Raw genomic sequence first — 26,709 nt, 5'->3', positions numbered from 1 at the left:
TTTTTCTACACATAATATGCATACAAATATCTGGTGTGAGTATCTTTGTGTGCTAGAAAAAAATGTATCCTGCTGAGTTCTTCATCTTTTGCTACTTATTCCTACGTTATGCTTGTGTAAGTAAATATTTAAACCACTGTTCACTGTTGACTAGTGTTGTTAGCGTGCATGTTACATAAAGTTAAACAAAGACAAAACAAAACAGAAAAAAAACATATTTTAGGCAAATTTGGTGGAAAGCAACGACAAAGTTTATCGATATTCAAAGTGTTATGTTTCCTTCACAATTCCTTGTGCCTATCAATCGTTGATGAAATAATCGCATGAGAAAATTGTATATATGTTTTCACTGGGACTCAGTTGTGTAGTGGACTAGTTTATAAATTGCACATATTTTGAATGTAAAGAGAGAGAGAGATTTCATTGGGATAAATTGGGTGAAAGCCGGGTGCAAACAGACTTAACCTATTCAGCAACAAATGTACAACAAATACTAAGTGCATTTTGAGTGAGCAAAAAATAAGCCTCCTTTCAAGCTGTGAACGAATAGCTGTGCGTTCCGAAAGCCGCCGCCAGTGCGCGGCATTTCCTTTTTTAGTAGTACTTTCTGGCCGTCGTTGGGCGCGCTATCCCGGAGGTGCGCGGCCGGGCCGTTTTGGCCCGTACCGGCTCCGACACCGAGTCCGTGTTGTAGCTCAGATAGACGTGCGACAGGTCGATCAAATCTGTCTCCTTGGTGTTGACTTTGGGCTCGGCCACGTTTTTGCGCATGTTGTTGCCGGTGTAGGCGACGCACTTGAGCTGCCACTCACCGATGTCCTCGTTCCAGTGGGTGAACTTTTCAATCATGTTCTGAAGGAGAGGAAATGATGTTTAGTGGTCATCAACGTGTCAACTTCTTCAAAACATACCTGATACTCTTTGGGAATGTACGAATTGATGACGAGCTCGCACAGGGCCAACTCGCGCGACAGGCTACGAATGTTCTCGTAAATGCCTTCCTTCTCGCGCTGCTGCTCTTGCTGCTGGTCCGCCAGCTCCGACTTGATGCCCATCAGCATCGACATGACGCGCTGCAGCTTTTTGGTCTTGCCGACGCACTCCTCCTGCAGCGAGCTGTACCGCTCTTCGATGTCGATGCGCTCGGCCTCGATCTTCTGCAGCGTTTCCTCCAGCTCGCGTTCGGTTTTGGTGCTGCGCTCCAGCTCGGCGATCGACTTTTCCAGCAGCACCTCCTGGGCTTGGGCTTTCTCGAGCAGGTTTTCTCCGCCGACGAGGATTTTGTTCTCCAGCGAGGAGAGCTTGGCACGGAGTTGGTCTTGCTCGGATCTGGAAAAACGTTAAAAAAAGAATTATAAATATAATTTACTAATGGCTAGCTCTACTCACTTTGCCCGGCTGATCTCCTGCTCGTTCTCCATCGCCTTCTTCTCCATGAGCTCCTTCTCCGCGTCGGCCTTTTCCTTCTTCTCCTTGGCCTTCTCCCGACGATGCTTCTCCTTCCGTTCGGACTTTTCCTTCTCCTGCTCCTCGTCATCGTCCTCAATTTCCTCCACCTCATCCAACTCGTCTTCTTCCTCATCGTCCTCGTCGGTTCCGAGCCCATTCGCGAAAACGCCTTCCTCCAGCTGTCGCTTGAGTTCCTTGATTTCCTCCTGGAAGTGTCGCAGCAGAGCGTCCTTCGGCTCGTCGTTGATGTGGGCCAGATTCTGAATGCTCTTGGCGCGACAAGCGTAACGCAGCGTGGAAATCGTCTCCACGTAGTTCGAATCAGCCGGGCTGACGCTGGCGCACATTACGGTTTTGCTGTTTCCTCCGAGCGAGTCCTGCAGCAGCCGGGTCAGCTTTGAGTTACGGTACGGAATGTGGGTCGATTTCCCGTCAACCAACGCGCTAATCACATTTCCCAGCACCGACAGCGACAAATTAATCTTGGTCGCCTCCTTCAATCTCAACCCGGATGACTGAGTCTTGCTCTGCCGCTCCGAACCGGCCAAATCGACCAGCTGCAGCTTACCCATGCGGACATTTTGCTTACCAGTTTCATCAGTCTCGCTGGACTCAATCGTAATCGAAAAAATCGCATGCGAACGCGACGACTCAGAGTTCATCTTGGTAGCCCCAACAACCCTATTCTTATTCCCCAACTTCATAATATTATCCAAATCGTCCGCGTTGTGCACCACATAACCGCTCAAATCCTTCACAAACACCCCAATGTCGGCCCGTTCCTTCACCTCCAGACTCTTGTTGAACTCCTTCCCAAGCAAGTCGCGCACCTCCTCGTTGTAAATCTCCATATAACTGACGCGCACCAAAAACTTTTGATTTTCCTTGCCGCGAGCAATGTGGCCGAAGATGTGCGCGAACGTGTTCGGGATAATGCCCTTGGTTTGGGGCGAGTCCGGGTTGCCCGACATGGTGTACGTTTTGCCGGTGCCGGTTTGGCCGTACGCCAGGATCGTGCCGTTGTAGCCCTCGAGCACCTTGTCGACGATGGGCCGGGCGGTGTCGACGTACAGGTCAATCTGAAGGAAGAGGAAGAAGATATGGTTTAGTTGAAGTATTGGTTTAGTTGACGAATACAACACAATTTGAAACAAAATTTTAAAAAAAGTTTGCCTAATTAAATACATATTAATCATTGGAATCCCAGTTTGTGTAGAGTACGACTCGGTTAAAGAACCGGTCAAGACAAAAATATCAAATGGACAGCAGTGGTGGCGAAACCTAGTCCCATGGACAAGAAATCGCTCGCTCTCTATTTCGTTTCTTGACAACTTTTCATTTTGGCTACTGTGGTGAGTTCTTAACATGGGGTCCAGACTTTTAACCCTCTACAACCCAACCTCGCGTCTAGGCGGGCTTCGATCTAAAATTTTTCCAAAAATAAATTTGTGATCTTTTACACCTAAACTCCCAAGCTCGAGAAAAAATGGGAATTTGTATGGAAATGACATCGAGAAAAAATGGGAATTTGTATGGAAATTCCCCATGTTTCTCGAGCTTGGGAGTTTAAGTGTTAAAAAGCACTGAAAAGAAGAACTCCTAAAATTTTAGAAAATGTTAGTGATCTGACTTGTTTTATGTGACTGCCACTGTTCTAATAGTATTTTATGCAACAAGTTGCAAAAAGAAGATTTTTCAGCACGAGTCGTACATTTATCCAACGAGATTTTCCGAGTTGGATAAATACGACGAGTGCTGAAAAAATCAAGTTTTGCAACGATTTCCATAGAGTAAACCGGGGCAAGAGTGCGCACTAGCCTTTTCTGGCCTTAATTGCAATGAAAATTTCCAATATTTGGCTGGTGAATGTGTCTATGGGTATGCTAATTGCCCGTGAAAAAGAAATTGAAAAAAAATTAAGCATGTTATTTTTGAGGGCAAAAATTATTTTTTCGATATTTTGATAGTAAATTTCATGTTTCAAATACAAGGTTGACAATACCTAAGATCAACCAAATAAAAAAAAAAACTATTATGCAGCTTAATAGCTGAGGTAATTACTAGTAAAATCGTGTAAAGATATTCACTGAATTGTTTCTCTAAATTGTACTACGACCATATCAAAAATGAGAAGGTGTACGGGGCAAGTGTGCGCACTTAAATTTCCCATACAAATTTATTCGCAATTCGCAATTTTCAGTGTAAGAACGGGCCTTGACCGATCTTATGCACCAGGTTCCCGACGAACACGCACTGCCCTTACACCTACATCTCACCCTTGCTCTGAGTCAGTACGAGCAACACGCTAGAACACGCTTTGAGTGTTCGTGCCAGGCATGCACACCTTCTTTTCCGGTTACGCATTTTAACTCGGCCGGGGGTGGTACATTACGTAGGGTTTGATGTAAGTATAAGCGCCTAACCATTTAAAGTGTGCCTATCAACTTTCATTAAAGCAAAAACTGTTATATTTTTAGTTTGACTTCAAAAACTAGTTGTGTTTTTACTGTGTATTGTTTTCTCCTGTTGAGTCGTGTTTATCTGTTGCTATTTCTTTTGTCGCGGTGTTCTGTTACTATTTTTGGTCCTAAGCATTTTAGAAAAGTTTTTCAAAAGTACATTAGTAATATTTGTGTTAATCCTTTAATCATTCCATAAATTGAATAAGGGCTCGAACCTCACTTGCTTAAGAAAAAGGTGAAGTTTCAAAACAATGGACAGTGAAGCAAATATACTATGTAAAGAATCAAAAGTAAAAGAAAGATAGTAATTTATGAAGTATATAAAGAAATAAACAATAGTTAATAAATAGAGGTAACAAGCAAGCTTAGATTGTATTGAGGGCAATTTACAGGGAAGATGAGAAATTATTTAAATAGATAAATAAAGAAAAGGCACATGATAAACAAAATTGACATCACTGCCAAATTAAGGGAAAGCAGACAGTTTGTTACAGCAGCATCAATTGGTAAAATAGAGTGGAAAAGCGTTGAGAAATAAGAGAATCAAATAAGTAAAATCGAAATCAAATGGATGATAGTTAACAGAAGCCGTTTTAGAAAATCAGTGAACCAAAATAAACAGAAGATAGCTGTTAGCTAAAATGGAAAGAAGAGAAACCCCGTTCTGCGATGCTCAGGTACATGGTACATCCACAGCAGTTGACTCAACATACTGCGAATCAAAACAATACCGTCTACAATCACAAATTACTTCCCTTTCCCACATTGACGCGCCCCTTTCTTCTAGCCGTCTCAGCTCTGACCCTCGCTGGTCAAAGGTTTACGAGTCGTTTCCACAGGCCGCCAGCTAGGTTATACCTTGTCATCATGATGACTAACCAAGCCAACGTGGAGGTAAGAAAATAGGACACTTGCAAGGAACCAGAGCCATGCTGTTTTGTCCAAACAGCACTACGGATGTAGTTGGGCTCCTGTCAACCGACGAGTATCATCAGTATCATGCACCCTTGGCTTGCAAATTTCCCATACGAATTTATATGATGAAAATTAACCCTCTACAACCCAACCCCGCCTCTAGACGGGCTTCGATTTAAAAAATCGCCAAAAATCCATTTTTCAACCAATTTTTGATCTTCAAAAAGCATTGGAAAGAAGAACTTTTAAAATTTTGGAAAATTTTAGGGTTGGAAGTTTGACTTGTTTTATGTGACTTTGCCAATGTTTTTAAAAATGTAATTTTTTTAGGGGTCAACTTTGGCTGTGTTTTTTACTAACATTTCCTATATTTTAAGTAAAATGAAGTATGCAGTAATTTTTCTAGTGCCCCAGACTATGCCTCTACGCATTTATTTACAATTTAAATGATAATGGTTCCATTTTATAGCAGAAAATGTGAAAAACATGCAAAAAATTGAAAAAGTTACTGTAAAAACATGAAAAAATTAGATAGGCAAAATGTAATGATAGGAGGTGGTAGAGTAGGCCAAATACTACCAAAAACAAACATAAACTAAACAAGATAAATGCAAATTAAAATCCTTAAAAATGAAACAAGAAAAACATAAAACAAGAGAAGTAAAGTTTTTCGTAGAACAAAAGTTGCTCAAAATTACCTCCTGAACACGGGAAAAATAAAAAATTTCGAAAAAAAATTTTTGGGCAGTAGAGGGTTAAAAGTTGTTCAAATCGATTGATTCATAACAAAAATATGTTAAAACGATGAAAAAATGACATCCATGTAAAAACATCAAAGTTTTTAACAAATAACTTTAAATATGAGTGTTTTCATATATTAAAATTATCGAAACTTTAAACTACTTCTATGCCGTTGCAGATATTTTTTGAAGTTTATGTCCCTCGAATCTGATCAAAGTCGAGGGGGGTGGGGGGAGGCAAAAAAAAATTAAAAGTTAAACAATTTTGCGGTGATGTACATTGGAATTCCATAAAAGTTTAAAATGTTTTCAAACGAGCCCAATCATACTAAATATCAATGCAGAATAGGGCATTTTAGATTGTTTTCAGTTGATGAGACTTCTATTTCTATTGAAATTTTCAAGTTTAAAAAAAAAGGTGCAGGTGGTTATGTTACACATGACCAGTATGACAAAGAACTTAGCAGAAAAGCTTTTAAAATTAAACCATTTTGTTGAATTATGCGTCAGATAAAATCAAAACATTAATGGATTTATATTTTCGCTCCATTTCTCTTTATGCTCCGTATAAAAAACCATGATATCTCTATGATTCGATGTTTGTCCCCCATTCGAAACAATCGTGAGGTAGCGGCCTCTCCAAACTGTTGCCACCTTTTTCGAAATGGCCAGTACTGAAAACCATGAGTTGTGATACCCATATTGCCAAAATTCGTTGGTTCAATAGATGTCTCCCCGGGAAAACTTTCCTTTAGGGCACCGGCCACTGCAGCTTTTGGCCAATTTTTTCTAAATTGCCATTTTCATTACCAATATCAAAAACCATGAAAATTGATACCCATATTGCCCAAAATCGTTTAGTTCGTTAAATGTCCACCCGGGACAACCTGCCTGAGGGCACCGGCCACTCCAGGTTGTGGCCAAACTGTCAAAATGGCCATTTTCATCACCAGTATAAAAATCCAAGAAGTTTGATACCCATATTGTCCAGTCTCGTATGGCCTTCCATCGGAACACCCCTGAGGGTTCTGGCCACTCCGGGTCTTGTGGCCAGAATATTCCGGCTGGCCTGCCTCCGCTTGGGCTGCACCTTGCTCCAGGCCAGCTGCTTTTCGGCCAACTGCTTCTGGGCCTCCAGGCCATCTGCTTCCAGGTACAAGTTGTTGTTTACTCCTCGGCGTCCAACGTAGAATGATTTCCCTGGGCTGATCGAGCGGGGTTTATATTGGCTCGAAATGTTGACGGATGCCCCGCCTCTTTGCGCCGGTTATCCCAAACCTCATCATTCGTTTTTTGTTGCAACTGTGTGGAAAACTCCACGCAACAGTGCCTTGTTGCGTTGCAGACCCCTTCCCCAGTACCAAGCATGCAACATTTTCGTAACGCGCGACATTTTTCGTTTTTCTGGATTGACACCTCACCAGAATAGATCCCTTAGGACAAAGTTCTTTGTCAAAATTGTTTGCCCCCTGATTTTTGGACCAATTTTGAAGAAGGGGGGGGGGGGGGGGGTTTGACATAAACTTTGAAAAATATTTGCACCGGCTTTATCCGAAGTTTCAATTATCTGAAGTTCGTGATTCGATTAACCGAAGTGAAATTCTTCCGAGGCCTTTGGATAATCGAGTCTAGACTGTTCATGTTATTCCAATGAAATTATGGGGATATTATTGTTTGTTTTTTTTAGCTAGAACGATTTATTATACCAATTTGCAATACTAATTTCGTGAATAATTTTTAAAAATATCTTCGTATTGTGGTTTGAACGATTTTTCTCAACACAGAGTGAATCATGTTTTAAATTCTCAAAAATAATGTCCACCAAAAAACAAATTTGTCTAATTTTGTTTACGACAGGTCACATCTGTTCAAGTTGGTACTACGAGTTATTCGAATGTTGAGAAATGGTTCCCAAAAAAAAACACGGGTGCAAATAACTTCAATTAATGGTTTACTAGCCATGTGCTCTGGAAAAGTAGTCGTAACAGTTCCAAGAACGGTATGATAATTAAATTAATTAACGCCCATCCTGTTTTTAAACGTAGCAACAAACGAAAAAAAAACCGTTTTGACGATCGTCGCTGACCTCGGAGATCAATTCAATTTGAGGCTGGATCTTAACTAAGTTCTACGCTCAGATCTCTGCTAACTCTTAGGTGGTGCAATGCGTTCAAGCTCATTCATGATTTTGTCACCCACATAGGAACGGAATGTTGTGTTTGTTTTAGAATAAGCGACATGTCTATGACCAACTGACTGGCTGGACAGACATCAACTTCACTCACCCAGTCAGTGGTCATCACGCTGTCACTGACCTATTTTAGCAAAGTTGCGTGTGGCAATGCACTTCTGCACCACACTCGCCGCCAACGCCGGACAACACCCATCCTAAACCTATATCGGTAGTAAATATTGAATGGAGCACATATGTGGGAAGCAACAATCCATAATGAAAAGAAATTTGATTGGATGTGTATCGGTTTCGTATGTGGTGTGGGGGAAAAGGGGTTCATTCTGGTGTGGCACTCTCTGTTCAAATATGGGGGGCCTCTAGTTAGTTGTGAGCAATTTGGGATCGATTTAACGTGAATCGGAGAGTCTGAACAGATGTTTATAATTTCCGATATCACTATCGACACATCAAGGTTATTCTCACGAACAGGAAGATTCGTTGTTGCAACTGAGAGCTTTGCTCTATCGATGATACAATGCCACATGAATTTGATATCTTTTGTAAAAGCTCAAAAGATCTAATCTCAAAATATCCAAAAATGAAAGCTTTAAAAAAATGCGCAATTTAAGCTTAAAAATGGGTTTGGCTATTTAAGTTACTTATTATACGAAGGTTTGTATAAGACTTTATATAATCGACAGCTCATGACCCGGAGGTTGTACGAGCAGTAAAAGTAAAGTAAGTATAATCGAATCATGAAAAAAAAATGTATTTTCGAGTTTTTTTTTATTTCAGGAGTGACAAGTCTGGAGGTGAGATTGAGTCTTACAAAAATGTTGCAATTTGTATGACCCAATCTCACCCCCATTCCCAATGACAGTACATTTAAAATCAAAGTTCTGTGGCCTCATTTCAGTCAAATTTTAAGAGTTGATAGCCTATCAAATAAGAAAATGCTTTTTTTCAATATTTCATCACCGCCATTTTGGCCGCAATCTTGAATTTACAAATTCTAAATCACTTTATCGAAGTCATACTAAAGGTCGACAATAAAAAAAATAAACAACGATTTTCTTGTTGTGTTTCGATTATCCGGATTAAATTTTTTTAAAGGCGTTCGGACAATCGAGTCTGGACTGTAAACAGTTATTTTGTAACGCCTTTAAATTATAATTCAAATTAACGCGGAGAATTAATAAAATACAACATTAAGTAATGAAAATATACAAGACTAAAAGCTTAAGCAATAAATTTTAGGGGTCATTCTTTGCCAACTCATACAAAATCGGAAAAAGTTGCCCCAACCCCTCTTCGATTTGTGTGAAACTCTGTCCTAGGACGTCATTTTAGTCTCTGTAACCCAGTAACGAAAAATGACAGAGGTTTTAATACTCTGTTCTTTTTTCTTTTTGTTCTTTTTTCGAAGAAAAATACGTTTTTTCGGAATTTTGAGTACCGTAAACGGGGGTGACATTGATAGGATTTTAATTTATTTTGGGAATATTTTTCAACTGGTAAGGTTTTTCTTAAGATTATTATTTTTAAAACATGTATTGGGGTAGGCCACACAAGATCCATGCACGATTTTATAAAAAAAAAGTTTTTTCAATAGTGTTTCAAACAAAAAGTTACGTTAAAAATTCTTAGTTTGAATTTCGGGGTGACTTGATAGTCATAGTTTTTCTTGTTAAAATCAGATTTAAGGTGTTTCAACTTTTTTTTACGTAAAATGTACCATCAATAAGGTTGCTAATATAGTTTGCAAGGAAAAAATCAATGTTTATATATAGTTAAGGGGTTACATACATGTAAATCGACAAAAATGTAAGAGGTTGGTTTGGGCACACACTTAAACTTTTTTTAAATCTATTTTAAGGGCATTAAAATATATATTTTCAACTATTATCAAAATAAATTTGAAAATATTTGGTTGTATTATTGCCGAGATATAGCCATTTTAAGTTAGCAGTTTCAAAAAACGGGTGCCACGATATCTCCACATTGCTTTGACCAAATCGGCTCAAAATGTTGGTGAAGTCTCGTTAAACCGGTCCTGTGTGCATGACGAAGGCCGATTTTCAAAAAGTTTGTTTGAAAAAAAAATAAAAATATTTTTTTGTTTTTCATATAAAAAATCGCCAGTTTTTGATTTTTGTTTTTTTTTAAAAAAGCTAAATTTCAAAATCGGGCTTCGTCATGCACACGGGATTTGTCTAAATTGCCTAAACAAACAGGAACGTGAGCGGGGGATCCCCACGTTTCTTCCTCCCCTGTCGATTCAGAAATGTGTTGTTGTTTGAACATTCGTGTTCAAACTCAATCCAATTCAAAGAATCATCTTTGCGGTAAACTTTACGCAGTTGGCCTGGCCGCTTTAACGTTTGTGATGTTTCAAAGCAATTTATTGCATTGGGCACTGCAATTGTTAATAATGACAAGAGGATGCTAGGCGTTAATCAACCTAAGGCATTTTCCAGGGTGCCCTCGAAAGACTGGCTGCGCTAGGGTTAGATTAGATTAGATTAGATTAGATTATTAACAAAATACATATACATTTTAGGTAAAATAGTTGAAAAGTCAGAATTTTGCTTGAAATTCATTAAACTAATTTTTTTAAATAAAATTATCGATTAATATTGCATTTTCAACTTAATATGAAGCACGAATCAAAAGTTTTCACATTTTAAATTAAATTTGTTCAACTGACAGTGCCTGGAGATTTTTTAAAACTATGTTTCAAAACACCTATTATTTATTATTTACAAACATCTTTTACCTTCTCCTAGTGGAAAATTGTCTAAAGAATCGGCATTCCGTTTTCGATTCTAAATTTTGATCGTTGAGAAAATCATTACACTTTGAGAATATAAAAATAATGCTTTTTATCAACATTTTCTTAATTATAGTTAACTAACTTTTTAAACTTTTCAAAATTGTATGAAAAGTTTTTTAAACTTTTCAAAATTGTATGAAAAGTTTTCTTAAGGTACTTTGAACACTTCTCTACCACGGTCAGCATGATTCCAAACCATTCCGTACGTATTTAATTTGTACTCTTCATTTAGCGGAAAAATCTCAAACCTATCAAAGTCATCCCATTTTACGGTATGCGGTATGTAAAATCAGACGATCATATTTTACATAAAAGTCCCTTTGACACAACATTTTTATATCATCACCATTTCAGGCTACAAATTATTGAAAAACAAGTCTTTTTTCGAATGTTCAAGACGAAAGGGGTCGTACCGCCTCACCGTCACGAGATATCGAAAAATGGACTTCTGTCAAGTCATCAGGGACCAAAATTACCCAAAATTGTTCAAAGTATCACGCAAATCGAAAAGTAGTTATGGCAACTTTTTTCGATTTCGTGCGAGTTGGCAGAAAATGGGGAACCCATGGGGAAAATCACTTTTTTGCAATTCCGTCGTGAAACTACTTACTTTTCCTGTCATTCTTGAACGACGAAATAGCCTACTTTTCTGTACCAAAAATAACAGAATCGAATAGCAACACTTTTCAAAATAAATGCTGAAAAGTTCTACTTTTCAGCACTGAAATGGGTGCTGAAAAGTTGAACTTTTCAGCACTTGTTTCGAAAAGTATCACTTTTCAACATTTTTTTGATTTAAACGATTAATTGACAAAATACATGAAAATTCGACTTAAAATTTCACTCAATGGGTGTTTTTCGGAATTGCAAAAAATGTTGTATGGAACTCGTTGCAAAACTTGATTTTTTCAGCACTCGTCGTATTTATCCAACTCGGTGAACCTCGTTGGATAAATGTACGACTCGTGCTGAAAAAATCCTCTTTTTGCAACTTGTTGCATAAACTACTATTTCATTTAGTAAATTTTTTAGACTGTTAACCCTTTTTTTGCGATTCATGTCAACATCTCAGGCGTATAAGCCAATTTTTTTGAAAAAATTTGGTGTATGTAACATAGGAATTTAGAGCTTTCAAAATCTTGGTACAGACATAATAACATAAAACATAATAAAAAACAAACTTATGTGTAATAACAAACAAATACAATCAAGACAGAAATTAACAACCAAACTGGAAGCTCGAGATCACCAAAAAATTAAGACAATATAGAAGGTCAAAGGTAAGCCTACAGGAGCAGCACGATCTTTTACGATCTTCACTACATTTCAAATGAACTCCCTCAGCCAACATTTCCAGTTCCAGCACTGGAAAGGGTTCACGCGCGCGATTCATCCACTGAACAACAAAGTGTTCACTATGGGGAGTGTGCAGAAGACGACTCCCTTGCCGCGTCCCACACGTGGATGGCATGAACAACGTTCCTCGCCAGAGACAACCAACCCCAGCGACCGACGAGCACGTCGCGTTCAGTACTTTGAGCGCGTTCTCCGACATCGGTCGCATTTGGTCTTTTTCTCTCTCTTTTGGTTCGTCTCTTCCAGAAAACAAAAACAAAATTCGGTCGGTTCACGACGGTCGCGTGTACACAGGTCACGATTCCCGCGCGGTTCAACATAGGCTGTAGCATAAAATCGCGTGCTACTGAACCACAACAAACAACACAGCCAGGCAGCAGTAGCAACAACAACAGCAGGTCACGGGCACAAGTCTTTGTTGGACTTTACGACGACGACGAACCACCTTCGCATTTGATAGCCCCCCTCAGCAGGTTAGCATTGGATAGTTTGAGGAGTAGCACTACCAGCATAAAACAGCAGAAGAAATCGAGTAGCATAGTCGATTAGGGTGTGTCTCCTCAATCGACTTCGATGACTATGGCGGCAAAGAAGAATAAGAAGAAGAAGAGCAGGTTGTTTTGTAGGGCAAAGTCACTGCCACAATCAACGGTGGAGAATATCGATGTTGTGTTCTGATTGAAACAAAAAAAAAACTAAGACAGGTGAATGGGGAAAATGCCTGCTAAAGTGACTAAAAAAATCATCGTACTAAACGTCACTTGGCTACACTCACGCGTGTATTTGATAATAACAGTGGAATTTCGAGCAATCGTGGGGTGAAGGAATGTCTACGAAGAGAACGTGATTATCTAGCATTTATACAAATGAAGAAATATTTTACTTTGCTACAAACAATACCAAATGATTATGATAACATATTTACACCGAGGACACCAGATATCTCAAATTGAAGTCCACATTAGTCGCACAAAGAAGATGAAACATTTAAATACAGAAATTAAAAAAAAAAAAAGATTCAGTATGATCAAACATGTGGAGGAGACGCATAGTCCTTTATTTTTTAAGTTTTATCAATCGAATTTTCTCAAACGTCTTGAATAACTGTTTTTACAAGTTAGGGTGCCTACAGAGTGGACGCTACAAGCGATGCTACAAGCGACGCGACTAATTTGACAGACCAAGCGACAACGCGCGACTGGATTTTTGCCCCAGAGTGGACGCGACTAGAAGCGACTCCAAGCAACGCGACTGAAAGAAGCAATTTCGATGCAAACATAATATCTTTTGATGTTAAATGCAGTATTTGTTGTGCTCTAGTTCCAAAAATGGTTCTCCGAAATAATTTGGTGGCCACTGGCCACTCCAGAACCGATACTGAATGTCCCCCGGGGAACCACCGAAGAGGCCAATATCTGATCAGAGCAAAACCTGTCATTATTGGAATTTTTTTTTTTCATTTTGGAAGGACATCTCAGACATGGACAACCTAAATAATTGAATAGCCACTGGCCACTTTGGAACCGGTTCTGAATGTCCCCCAGGGAACCACTGATATGACCAGTATCTGATCAGAGCAAAACCTGTCAAAATTGGTACCGTAAAACGGGGTGACTTTGATAGGATTTCAATTTGTTTTTGGAATATTTTCCAACAGGTAAGGTTTTTCTCAAGATTATTATTTTTAAAGCATGTACTGGGGTAGACTACACAAGGTCCATGCACTATTTCGGAAAAAAAGTTTTTTCAATAATGTTTAGAAAAATAGTTACGTTAAAAATTCTTAGTTTTAATTCCGGGGTGACTTTGATAGTCATAGTTTTTCTTGTTAAAATCATATTTAAGATGTTCGAACTTTATTTGTACGCTAAATGTACCATCACTAAAGAAGCTGATATAGTTTTTAAGAAAAAAATCAATGTTTGTATTTAGTTAACTAAGTGTATGAACTTTTTAGCATTTAGCATTTACATATAAATTTTAGGTAAAGTTGTTAAAAAGTCGGAATTTTGCCTGAAATTTGTTAAAACTTGTTTTGTTTATAAAATTATAGATTTATATTGCATTTTATACTGAATTCAAAGCACGAATCACAAGTTTTCACATTTTACATGAAATTTGTTCAACTGAAATTGCCTTTATATTTGGAGATTTTTTTCAATTGTGTTTCAAAAACACATATTATTTATTATTTACAAACTTTTTTAACCTTCTCCTAGTGGAAACTTGTCCAAAGAATCCGAAAATGCATTCCGTTTTCCGATTAAAAATCATGTTCATTGAGAAAATCATAACACTTTGAGAAGTTTAAAATAATGACTTTCATCAACATTTTCTTAACTATAGTTAACTAACTTTTTAAATTTGTCAAAATTTTATGAAAAGTTCTTCTTGGGGTACTTTGAACACTTCTTTACCACGGTCAGTATGTTTCTAAACCATTCCTTACGTATTTTAATTGTACTCTTCATTTTGCGGAAAAATCGCAAACCTATCAAAGTCACCCCGGCTATCTAAGTCACCCCGTTTTACGGTATTGAAATTCTTTATTTTAGAAGAACATCTCAGAAAAAAAATATTTTGGAAGAACATTCTTAAAATTTAGATTGACTTGGCCACTCCGGAACCGGTTCTGAAACACATAAATTTAGAAATTCAAAAATACATATACAGAGCAAATGTTCGCTAACTGAAACGAATTCGAATTAAAAAGCACTCAAACGTTATAACCAGTTGTCAAACTGGCTTCGACATTTCAACCCCATTGTTCGACGATATCCGAGCACGTTGTTTTGCTTTTTAATTATCCGCACAATCCGTACTATCCGGATATTTGTAACAAAACATAATAGTTTTAGAGATTTTGCCTAATATTTTTTACTTTGATCATTATCTGGGGTGGATATGGTAGAGCACCCAGAAATCGCCATGCTCCAGTATTCACCCACTCACAGAGTTTAAACTGTGTTTAACTAACTTATACCATTTTTGGATAGAATGCAGGTACTTAGCCGGGTCCGGTGGCGCAGTGGTTAGCGTGGTAGCCTCTCACCCCAGTATGGCCTGGGTTCAATCCCAGACGGACCCGGTGGCATTTTTCGAGACGAGATTTGCCTAATCACGCCTTCTATCGGATGTGGAAGTAAAACGTCGGTCCATTAGCGTAAAAGAGGTTTTGAGTGACTCACCACGCATAACCTTCGGACGCCTAGAAATGAGTAGAAACTTGCAACAGAGCCCACAAAAGACCCGGGGGTCGTTAAAGTGGATTGCTTTTTTTTGCAGGTACTTATTTATTGATTTCCAACACTTATCAAACCTGAACTAATTAATTTATTCATGAAACTGGTAGAGGGGTAATTTATGAAACTTGTTTTATGCAAAAATGGATATTTTATATCGAATTAACACAGCGTTGCTCAGTGGGTCAAAGTATCTCGAAAAGATTTTACAGACTTTTAAAATTTTATTTACTCCACTTAAAGTTTTTGCTTTGAAGGCACAGTCTACCTTATTTTTAAATTTTTTTTTTAATTTTTAAATTTACAAATAAAAAAAATATTAAAAGAGGAGCAAAATAATCAAAAGTTTAAAATTTTCAAAAAATTATAGGTTTAGAACATAAAAATTAAATTTTTTATCAATGCTATATAAGAATTAAAAAAACGAAGAAATTATAATTTCAAAAAAAAATTAACTTTTAAAAATCAATATTTAAAAAAAAAATTAAGTACATTCAAATAATAAGAAATCTCAACGTTTCGTACTCCGTAGTTAATTTAAGAATTTAAGAATTTAAGAATTTAAGAATTTAAGAATTTAAGAATTTAAGAATTTAAGAATTTAAGAATTTAAGAATTTAAGAATTTAAGAATTTAAGAATTTAAGAATTTAAGAATTTAAGAATTTAAGAATTTAAGAATTTAAGAATTTAAGAATTTAAGAATTTAAGAATTTAAGAATTAAAGAATTTAAGAATTTAAGAATTTAAGAATTTAAGAATTTAAGAATTTAAGAATTTAAGAATTTAAGAATTTAAGAATTTAAGAATTTATGAATTTAAGAATTTAAGAATTTAAGAATTTAAGAATTTAAGAATTTAAGAATTTATGAATTTAAGAATTTAAGAATTTAAGAATTTAAGAATTTAAGAATTTAAGAATTTAAGAATTTAAGAATTTAAGAATTTAAGAATTTAAGAATTTAAGAATTTAAGAATTTAAGAATTTAAGAATTTAAGAATTTAAGAATTTAAGAATTTAAGAATTTAAGAATTTAAGAATTTAAGAATTTCAAATGTTTAGATTTTTAAAATTTCAGGTTTTAAAATTCTATAGAATTTTAGAATGATGATCTCGATGATGATCTGTTTTCCTTGAGAATTAGTGACGGCTTCACCTGAATTGCTTACTACATTACCACACCAGTCCTACATTTTTACCATTGAATCAAGATTTTGCATTGTGTCCAATGTCCATACAAAAATGTTTTCAAAATAAAAATTCAAAAGACGCTTACTGAAAAGTTTTCTGATCGATACGATTTCTTTGACAAAGTTATGCAGTCCAGCCTCGATTATCCGAAGGTTTCTATGGGATTTTGGGGTTCTATGTGGACTTCCGATAATCGTATGAAATTTTTGTTTTGTTTTTTTTTGTATTTTGTTACTTTGAACAAATTTAAGTTCTGCAACTCCATTTTATTAAAATTCAAATGGTTGATTGTCATCCAAGTACATTTTCCTTATGAACGCCATGGACCATTTCCGAGATGTCCTTCCAAAATGAAGAATTTCGATACCAATATTGACAGGTTTTGCCCTGATCAGATATTGGCCACTTCGGTTGTTCCGGAGAACCAGTTCCGGAGTCACCAGTGGCCACCAAATTATTTTGGTGGACCATTTTTGAGATGTCCTTCCAAAATGAAGAATTTCGATACCAATATTGACTGGTTTTGCTTCGATCAGATATTTACCACTTCGGTGGTTCCCCGGAGGACATTCAGAACCGGTTCCGGAGTGGCCAGTGGCCACCAAATTATTTTGGTGGACCATTTCTGAGATGTCCTTCCAAAATGAAGAATTTCGATACCAATATTGACCGGTTTTGCTCTTATCAGATATTGGCCACTTCGGTGGTTCCCCGGAGGAAATTCAGAACCGGTTCCGGAGTGGCCAATGGCCACCAAATTATTTCGGTGGACCCTTTTTGAGATGCCCTTCCAATATGAAGAATTTTGATACCAACATTGACTAGTTTTCTTCTGATCAGATATTGGCCACTTCGGTGGTTCCCCGGAGGACATTCAGAACCGGTTCCGGAGTGGCCAGTGGCCACCAAATTATTTTGGTGGACCATTTCTGAGATGTCCTTCCAAAATGAAGAATTTCGATACCAACATTGACTAGTTTTCTTCTGATAAGATATTGGCCACTTCGGTGGTTCCCCGGAGGACATTTAGAACCGGTTCCGGAGTGGCCAGTGGCCACCAAATTATTTCGGTGGACCCATTCTGAGATGCCCTTCCAATATGAAGAATTTTGATACCAACATTGACTAGTTTTCTTCTGATCAGATATTGGCCACTTCGGTGGTTCCCCGGAGGACATTTAGAACCGGTTCCGGAGTGGCCAGTGACCACCAAATTATTTCGGTGGACCCATTCTGAGATGCCCTTCCAATATGAAGAATTTTGATACCAACATTGACTAGTTTTCTTCTGATCAGTTATTGGCCACTTCGGTGGTTCCCCGAAGGACATTCAGAACCGGTTCCGGAGTGGCCAGTGGCCACCAAATTATTTTGGTGGACCATTTCTGAGATGTCCTTCCAAAATGAAGAATTTCGATACCAACATTGACTAGTTTTCTTCTGATAAGATATTGGCCACTTCGGTGGTTCCCCGGAGGACATTTAGAACCGGTTCCGGAGTGGCCAGTGGCCACCAAATTATTTCGGTGGACCCATTCTGAGATGCCCTTCCAATATGAAGAATTTTGATACCAACATTGACTAGTTTTCTTCTGATCAGATATTGGCCACTTCGGTGGTTCCCCGGAGGACATTTAGAACCGGTTCCGGAGTGGCCAGTGGCCACCAAATTATTTTGGTGGACCATTTCTGAGATGTCCTTCCAAAATGAAGAATTTCGATACCAATATTGACTGGTTTTGCTTTGATCAGATATTTACCACTTCGGTGGTTCCCCGGAGGACATTCAGAACCGGTTCCGGAGTGGCCAGTGACCACCAAATTATTTCGGTGGACCCATTCTGAGATGCCCTTCCAATATGAAGAATTTTGATACCAACATTGACTAGTTTTCTTCTGATCAGTTATTGGCCACTTCGGTGGTTCCCCGAAGGACATTCAGAACCGGTTCCGGAGTGGCCAGTGGCCACCAAATTATTTCGGTGGACCCTTTCTGAGATGCCCTTCCAATATGAAGAATTTTGATACCAAGATTGACTAGTTTTCTTCTGATCAGATATTGGCCACATCGGTGGTTCCCCGGAGGACATTTAGAACCGGTTCCGGAGTGGCCAGTGGCCACCAAATTATTTTGGTGGACCATTTCTGAGATGTCCTTCCAAAATGAAGAATTTCGATACCAATATTGACTGGTTTTGCTTTGATCAGATATTGGCCACTTCGGTGGTTCCCCGGAGGACATTCAGAACCGGTTCTGGAGTGGCCAGTGGCCACCAAATTATTTCGGTGGACCCTTTCTGAGATGCCCTTTCAATATGAAGAATTTCGATACCAATATTGACTGGTTTTGCTTTGATCAGATATTGGCCACATTGGTGGTTCCCCGGAGGACATTTAGAACCGGTTCCGGAGTGGCCAGTGGCCACCAAATTATTTTGGTGGACCATTTCTGAGATATCCTTCCAAAATGAAGAATTTCGATACCAATATCGACTGGTTTTGCTTTGATCAGATATTGGCCACTTCGGTGGTTCCCCGGAGGACATTCAGAACCGGTTCCGGAGTGGCCAGTGGCCACCAAATTATTTCGGTGGACCCATTCTGAGATGCCCTTCCAATATGAAGAATTTTGATACCAACATTGACTAGTTTTCTTCTGATCAGATATTGGCCACTTCGGTGGTTCCCCGGAGGACATTTAGAACCGGTTCCGGAGTGGCCAGTGGCCACCAAATTATTTTGGTGGACCATTTTTGAGATGTCCTTCCAAAATGAAGAATTTCGATACCAATATTGACCGGTTTTGCTCTTATCAGATATTGGCCACTTCGGTGGTTCCCCGGAGGAAATTCAGAACCGGTTCCGGAGTGGCCAATGGCCACCAAATTATTTCGGTGGACCCTTTCTGAGATGCCCTTCCAATATGAAGAATTTTGATTTTTTTATTTTTTATTTACAATTTAAAATTCATTTCGAACCATTTTGCAATTTTTTAATTAAATGTACTTTATTTATTGCATTAAACAATTCTTCTGCGCATTTTGTTCGAAATTTTGAATAGCGAAAAGCTGAACAAAACATCAGAATCAATTTAAATCGCTTGATTTGCAAGCGACTGACCTCGGTTTGCACAGGTCGGTCGCGCGACCAATTTGACAGTTGCTTGTTCGTCGCTTGTAGCGCAGCGAAAAATCGCTTCTACTCTGAATAGGCGAGCGATTTCTGCTGGCCGCAAATGAGTCGCGCGTAGTCGCTTCGCCTGTCAAATTAGTCGCGTCGCTTGTAGCGTCGCTTGCAGCGTCCACTCTGTAAGGGCCCTTAAGCATTTTGAGACACTTTTTCTGATTGATTAGCCTTCTACCGCTTAAATGTTTGGCCGGGTCCGGTGGTGTAGTTGCTAGCGTGGTAGTCTCTCACCCCAGTAAGGCCTGCTTTGCTTTGCTTTTTTTGCTTAACTCAAGCGCAAAATATTCCAGTAAAAAAAATATATATATATACAGCAATTCCATTTGAAAAGAGCCTAAACCGAAAAAAAAGTTCTCCGATCGGGCTCAAAATTTTTCTGGGGGTTCCTTGGCCAAAATAATTAGACCCGTATTTTTTTGTTTGGCCATTAGGGTGACCTACATCGTGCTAGGGTGGTTCGAAAAATTGCAATTTTCGTCATTTTTCGCAAAAACCACTTTTTTCAAAAAATCATATCTCCGCGTCATTTCATCCGATTTTAGCTGTCTTAGACGCAAAAGAAAGGTGATTAGTTTGGCTATTTGAGAAAAATAGTAAGAAGTTTCAAAAATCTAGCTTAACATTTGAAAAAGTCGTATGAAAACTTAAAATGGCGTTTTGACCGTGTCTGGACCAAAGAGCCTATGTCTGAAAATATTTTTATCGGATTCCTCGGAAAATTTCACATAACATATCAAAAAATTGGCGATGTCGAACCGTACGTTTCCGAGATATGATTTTTTGAAAATAAAAACTGAGTTTTTCGACGCGCCACGCGCAAAAACAGGAAAATGACGAAATCGGCAAAAAATCAACTTTTTTCACTAAAACTGCGATAACTTAAAAATTTCAGCGATGACCTATACATGTTAGGGTACCAAAATTTTTGTAATTAAAATACGCAACTTTTGGTACCATAACATCTATAAGTCATCGCTGAAATTTTAAAGTTATCGCAGTTTTAGTGGAAAAAGCTGATTTTTTGCCGATTTCGTAATTTTCCCGTTTTTGCGCGTGGCGCGTCAAAAAACTCAGTTTTTATTTTCAAAAAATCATATCTCCGAAACGTACGGTTCGACATCGCCAATTTTTTGATATGTTATGTGAAATTTTCCGAGGAATCCAATAACAATATTTTCAGACATAGGCTCTTTGGTCCAGACACGGTCAAAACGCCATTTTAAGTTTTCATGCGACTTTTTCAAATGTTAAGCTAGATTTCTGAAACTTTTTACTATTTTTCCCAAATAGCCAAACTTATCATCTTTCTTTTGCGTCTAAGACAGCTAAAATCGGATGAAATGGCGCGGAGATATGATTTTTTGAAAAAAGAGGTTTTTGCGAAAAATGACGAAAATTGCCATTTTTCGAACCACCCTAGCACGATGTAGGTCACCCTAATGGCCAAACAAAAAAATACGGGTCTAATTATTTTGGCCAAGGAACCCCCAGAAAAATTTTGAGCCCGATCGGAGAACTTTTTTTTCGGTTTAGGCTCTTTTGAAATGGAATTGCTGTATATATATATTATTTATATATATTTTTAAAATTTGAGTTTTAGTAGGTAAAAATCGAATAAAAATATCAAGAATTTTCTTTTTTCCTGAAACTATTATTTTCTGCCAAGTCCAAACCATAACCTACAACTTTGCCGAAGACACAAAATCGATCAGAAAATTGATTAAGATTCTCCAATACACACTCTGATTATCATTTTGTATGACCAGCCCGCAAAATTGAATAGAAACTGGTGATGCAAATTGCTTCTTTTTACGTAGAGAATGAATGGGTAAAAATTCATCCAAATGCAAAATTTCGAAAAAGTTTGCGAAATTCTAGAGAAGTTATACATTTATCTATAAAAAGATTAAAACGTAAAAAAATTATAAAAAATATCTGAAAATGATTTGAAACGGCAAAACAGAACAAATCAAGATTTTCGAAAATCAATGGTTTTTTGAAAATGACCTGAACTTGGAGAAAAAAATTTAAGAAACATTTAAGATTGGTGCAAAATCTGGTACTGAAGATACATTTTTTCGAAAAAAATAATGAAGAATTGTCTAACAAAATTTCAGAATATTGTTTTGATGCAAAATCAAATTTGCAATCGATAATGACTTTAAAAAATTGTAATGAAGTGATCTTAATTTTGCAACGATGCCTACAACTTCCTTTCTAGACTTTGTATATCGGCCGCATGGTTGCTGAGATACAAATTTTGAAGTTTAAATTTTATGAAAAAATATCTTTTTTCAGTCTAACTAGCCCTCTTTTTTCAACTTGTGATGATAAGAAACTATTGGTTCGATTTTCTATGTAAAATTTTTCGCTGTTTTCCATGAACATAATTTCGCAATTCAATAAGTCAAGCCCATTTTAAAAGTTTAAAATAAAGAATTTGAGCACTTTCAAAAAGTTTTTATTAATTCTTAAAATTGAAAAAAAAATATGATAGAGAGCAAAAATTGGTTTAAAAATTGATTTCTGGAAGCTAGTCTGAGCAATTTTGCATCTTCAGTTTTTCGTACAAATCCCAACACGTTTTTACGAAAATTTATTTGTTTTTTTTTATCACTGTTTTGAGCTACGGAATTATGCAAGAAGTATCTAAGTACTATATACTTGTACTACTACATGTACTTACTTTCAACTTTGTAATGGATGAGGTCGGTCGTACTGTCCCTCCGAAACGAGACATCGGCAAAAAATCAGAGGCGAACTCAAACTTTGAATCAAAATTACTGCCATTTAATTCCACTTTTGAGAGTATTTTTTATATTTTTTTTATCTGGCAACTATTTGATAAGATAAAATTTTAGAAGAATGAAATTTAGGAAAAATATATTTTTTGTGACATTTTCAATAAAAAATAATAACAAAATTTAAGAACCCTCAATCTCAAATGTAGTAAATTGAAAATGAAGTAGAAAACATAGGTACCGTCAGTGGGGGTGACATTGGGTCTGGGGGGTGAGAATGGGTCAAAGTGATTTTTTAAGGAATTTACCTTTTCTCAGGATCTTCTCAATGAAACTAAATCCTGTTAAAAGGGTTGTGTAGGGGACATCTTAAGGTGACCTCTCGAAAAATCAAGTTTTTAAAATTGTTGTTGGAATTGATCAAAAAGTACCCAAATGTTTGAAAATCTCTACTTTAAACATTTTAGCATGTCAATACGATTCCCTCGAACAAGAAACACTGTTGGATGACTTGTTTTACCATATCTTTGTATTTGAGCATCATTTTAGATTCATTAGACCCAATGTCACCCCACTCTAAGAAGTGAGAGTGGGTCAATTTTCAAATGATTGCCATTTAAGGTGAAGCCGTTGATCATTTTCGAAGAAAATTGGTCATCACTGTAAAATATTCTGTATTAAACTCAATTTATCGAATTTATACACCAAAATGAATCAGCATGTACCGGTTGTTGCCTTCTTGAAGCCACTGAAGGAATTTTTGATCTAAGTCAATTGTGCTTCAAAATTTATATAATTTTGTGGTACAGCCATTGCCGTCCTAGTTGGCAATCATTGATTAATGACGATTTCCATAACTTCGCAAGGAATGGGACAATCGTTACCAAAAAGTATCAGCATGTGTAGGGCACTATTCTAAACAACTTGCAGAAGGAATTTTGTCAAAATATTGATAGCGACGCAAAATTTATATCTTTGAACGAAAAATCGTGGTGATGATGGAAGTCTTCACGTTAAGGTAGAGTCCATCTAAATCCAACATATTTTGGGAATATGTTAGTAAACTATCTAAGAACAAATCTACGTTGAAAGATTTTCGATGTTATTTAAATGTTTTTGTTATTAAGAAATTACGAGAGGTGTATCGTTTTTTGACCCACAGTCACCCCCACTGACGGTACCTTAAATTTTACCTCAATGTCAAGTTGAGTTATACTTAGTTAACTCTTTGGATAATTTCAATGAGTAAATTTAGATTAACGAAACTATTGGCACTACGCCCCCCGGGGCATGGCCTTCCTCTAACGTGGGATTTCTGCTCCAGCGCCTCTGACGAGACAGGAGAAACCGGGACCGACGTTTTACTTCACCATCCGATAGAAGCTCAGTGGATAAGGCGGGAATCGAACCCGCGTCTCATAGCATCATCGGGATCGGCAGCCGAAGCCGCTACCCCTGCGCCACGAGACCCAGCAATTTAGATTAATGTATATCATATTTGAGCTTGCTGAACAAATAATGTTTTGTTTGCTTGAGTTTAAAAAGAAATAAAATTTCTTTGAAGATAAATCCAGTAATTCAGGATGATTTTAGAACTGAAATCTCAATAAAACAATTAAAAACTTGTAAGTAACATTTTATTTATTTTTGGCGCATCTAAAATCGATAAGTTCCAGCTTTCTTTGGCCTACATCGCAACAAATTGACATGAAATTTGATTTGTTTTTGACGCCGGAATGTCAATTCAAGTCAAGTCTATTTTTGAACCAGTCTCAATAAATAAAGATCGATAAACAAAATTCCATATTTGCTTCCCCCAAAGTGATAAAAAACGCCACTTTACACGCGACTCTACTCCACCACTTTTGTGTAACCTATTTCTTTATGTAACACCTTCACAGATTCACAAAGTGAGCCCCATATTCTTTTGTTTTATTGTTTACCTTTTCCCCCGCGTGCGGATGGCTTCGCAACGTGAAAACAGGTTTTTTTGCTGCAGGTTTATGCTGAACAAAAAGTCTTCGATGGGGACTGATGTGCGTGTGAGATACCTTCTTTACTACGCATTTATTTATGTTGGAGGAGCCGGCAGCGAAAGCCAAACCATGTGAACAAGTGATAGTGACAAGTTTAAACAAAAAGCTGAGAGGGACAGAAAAACAAGCTGAACGACAAAACCGATAAACTACTTCGTTTGTTCAGTTGAAGCAACAAGTCTCGAAATTTGTTTGTAGGGTTTGACTGCTTTGTTGAGTTTAGATTTCCAAAATTCGAAACAGGAAAGTGAACTGGGTCACTCCCTTTTCGGGAAGAAGTTAAAATGCATTTTTTATGTCTTTTAGAACAAAACTATTTTAGTGCAATTATGCTATCTTGACACAATCAACAAGTGATAATCGGAAAAATCAATTGATGGATGCGTTTATTGCTAGATTCAGTGTGGATGGATGAAAACAAAACAAGTTTTCGTCAAGAGAGAATAACTCTTACTTTTGGCGGTAGATGAACGAGCAAACCCATATTTGTCACGCGTTTGCAATTTCGCTCGCGCGGCACTGAGAATCGTGTGTGTGTGTGTGTGTGTGTGTCTTGAGCATTTAAGAGCATAATTAATAACTTTACTTCATACCGAAAGGCAGCCTTTTGCTTGTGTTTAGATCAATTTGTACGTGCACGCGTGTATGTGTGTACATGTGCGATTGCCAATCGTAGAAATTTACGTCACATGCAGCTCAAGACTAAACTATGTTGGCATCGCTGAGCATACTTGTTGGTCTTAAATGGTGCGACATATTTCCTAAGCGTATATTTGCTAGTAGATGCTATTGGTGGGAATAAAGTTTGGAATGCATTTCTTTTTTGCTGATTGAATCGAAAGTGGTTGCAACTAATAAAACATATTTTTTGAAAACAGAAATCATACTTCTAATTTGATTTTTTTCGTTTATCAGCTGGTGGCGCTGTTGTTTATGGATGGTCCCATAACAATTTTGGGAAATTGAGTTTTTGTGAAAACAAAAGTTAATTATAAAATCAGCAAGATTTTTTCTTCGTGTACCTATTTTTTCCTAATAGTCCTCATCAATACCTACAACTTTGCCCGAAGACTTGGTGTCTTGATTTTTGACCGAGCCACGTAGCCCAGTACCCAACACAACTGGTGATCTTTTCCCTTCTGGATTCGATTGCTTAGTAAAGGGAAGGTAGTGTATCGTCACACTGGAAACTGGATCTTATCAAGACACCTTAGGTAGACAACCTATGGAATGTTAACATTAACCTGGCTCTTACTTTGTGGGGGCCTTTTGCATAGAATTTCGATTTTTCCAAAAATCACATTTTTTTCAAAAAATCATGATTCGACGGCAGAATTTTTTACCATTTCTCTATGGCTGAAAAGTTCCGGGCTTTGGTCCCCTAACACATATAAAAAAATCTCGAAAATCCAGGAATACAAATTTTGAGAAATTGAGTTTTTGTAAAAAAAAAAATTTAAAAATCGGCAATTTTATACACATTTGTACATATTTTGCTGAATATTCCTCAACAATACCTAAAACTTCACCGAAGACTTGGTGTCTGACTTGATTCATTCAAAAGTTACAGATTTTCGAATATTTACGTATCATTTTTGTAAAGACAGCTGGCAATATTGTATGGAGACTTGTATGATGACAAAGTTAGAGTCAAATAAAAAACTACAAAAAAAAAAAATGTTGAATTCGGCCGATTTCGTAGAGAATTGCTCAGCTTTAGATTTGCAGGTATTTTCAATAAAACGAGTTCATAATAATTTTTTTTTTATTCATCAAATTGGTTTTGGTGGGAACTAAAAGTCATATTTTTTTTTCCAATATTTGAAAAAGACCTGCCATCAACAAACAAATAAATTTAGAAGTATTTTTCAAAAAAAAAACTTCTGCTGTTTGGGATATTTTCCTCAAGTACGTGGTTAGTAAACAAATAGCATTGAAATGCCATAATTTATCAAGTTCTAACCATCATAACTTGTAACCTTTTACGCCGAATCCCTGGCACCGGCTTCAAACAGCTGCATTTTTCTGCATCAGTAAGCTGGAGATGCGTTTCGTTTCGAAGCACAGATTTTGAGATAGACTTAAATGCACCATGCTTCGCACATGATATACGGTGAAAACCAGAATGCAAATGCAGTCAGATCTTCACACATGGTAATGTTGTGTGCCTATCTTGAAAGCCTAGAGGTGCTACTGGGACATAGATTAATATTCAAGACCAATTGCAAAAGTATTACTATTTTCTTCAAATCTCAAACTTGATTCAATTTGTAAAAAGTGATCAAATTTTTCAACGAAATTTAGATTGATTATCTTGACTGCCGGTCTATGATCATTTTAAACCCCACTCTAACACGAGATAGCTTTATGATGGATTGGTGTGAA

At 37.3% G+C, this 26,709-nt stretch overlaps 2 protein-coding genes across 3 annotated transcripts in view; one reads left to right on the top strand and one right to left on the bottom strand.

Annotated features, from left to right (window-relative positions):
* Positions 1-77: 77 nt before the first annotated feature.
* LOC120426302 (kinesin-like protein KIF3A) overlaps positions 78-26,709 on the bottom strand; it is a 57,459-nt gene continuing 30,827 nt past the window's right edge. Inside the window, exons 3-5 of the mRNA XM_039591050.1 lie at positions 1,390-2,528; positions 912-1,329; positions 78-852 (exon numbers count right to left, since the gene is read on the bottom strand). Coding sequence (XP_039446984.1) covers positions 595-852; positions 912-1,329; positions 1,390-2,528 — 1,815 coding nt within the window. The 3' untranslated portion in view covers positions 78-594. The remainder of the gene's footprint in view (positions 853-911; positions 1,330-1,389; positions 2,529-26,709) is intronic.
* LOC120426303 (uncharacterized) overlaps positions 12,113-26,709 on the top strand; it is a 35,861-nt gene continuing 21,264 nt past the window's right edge. For both annotated transcript variants that reach the window (XM_039591052.2, XM_039591051.2), the window contains exon 1: positions 12,113-12,401. The gene's annotated coding sequence lies outside the window, so the exon portion shown is untranslated. The remainder of the gene's footprint in view (positions 12,402-26,709) is intronic.

Source organism: Culex pipiens, chromosome 3, assembly GCF_016801865.2.
Source record: "Culex pipiens pallens isolate TS chromosome 3, TS_CPP_V2, whole genome shotgun sequence".
Classification (NCBI taxonomy): Eukaryota; Metazoa; Arthropoda; class Insecta; order Diptera; family Culicidae; genus Culex; species Culex pipiens.
The sequence above is the reverse complement of the archived record's forward strand: the minus strand, read 5'-3'. Positions and strand labels throughout refer to the sequence as shown.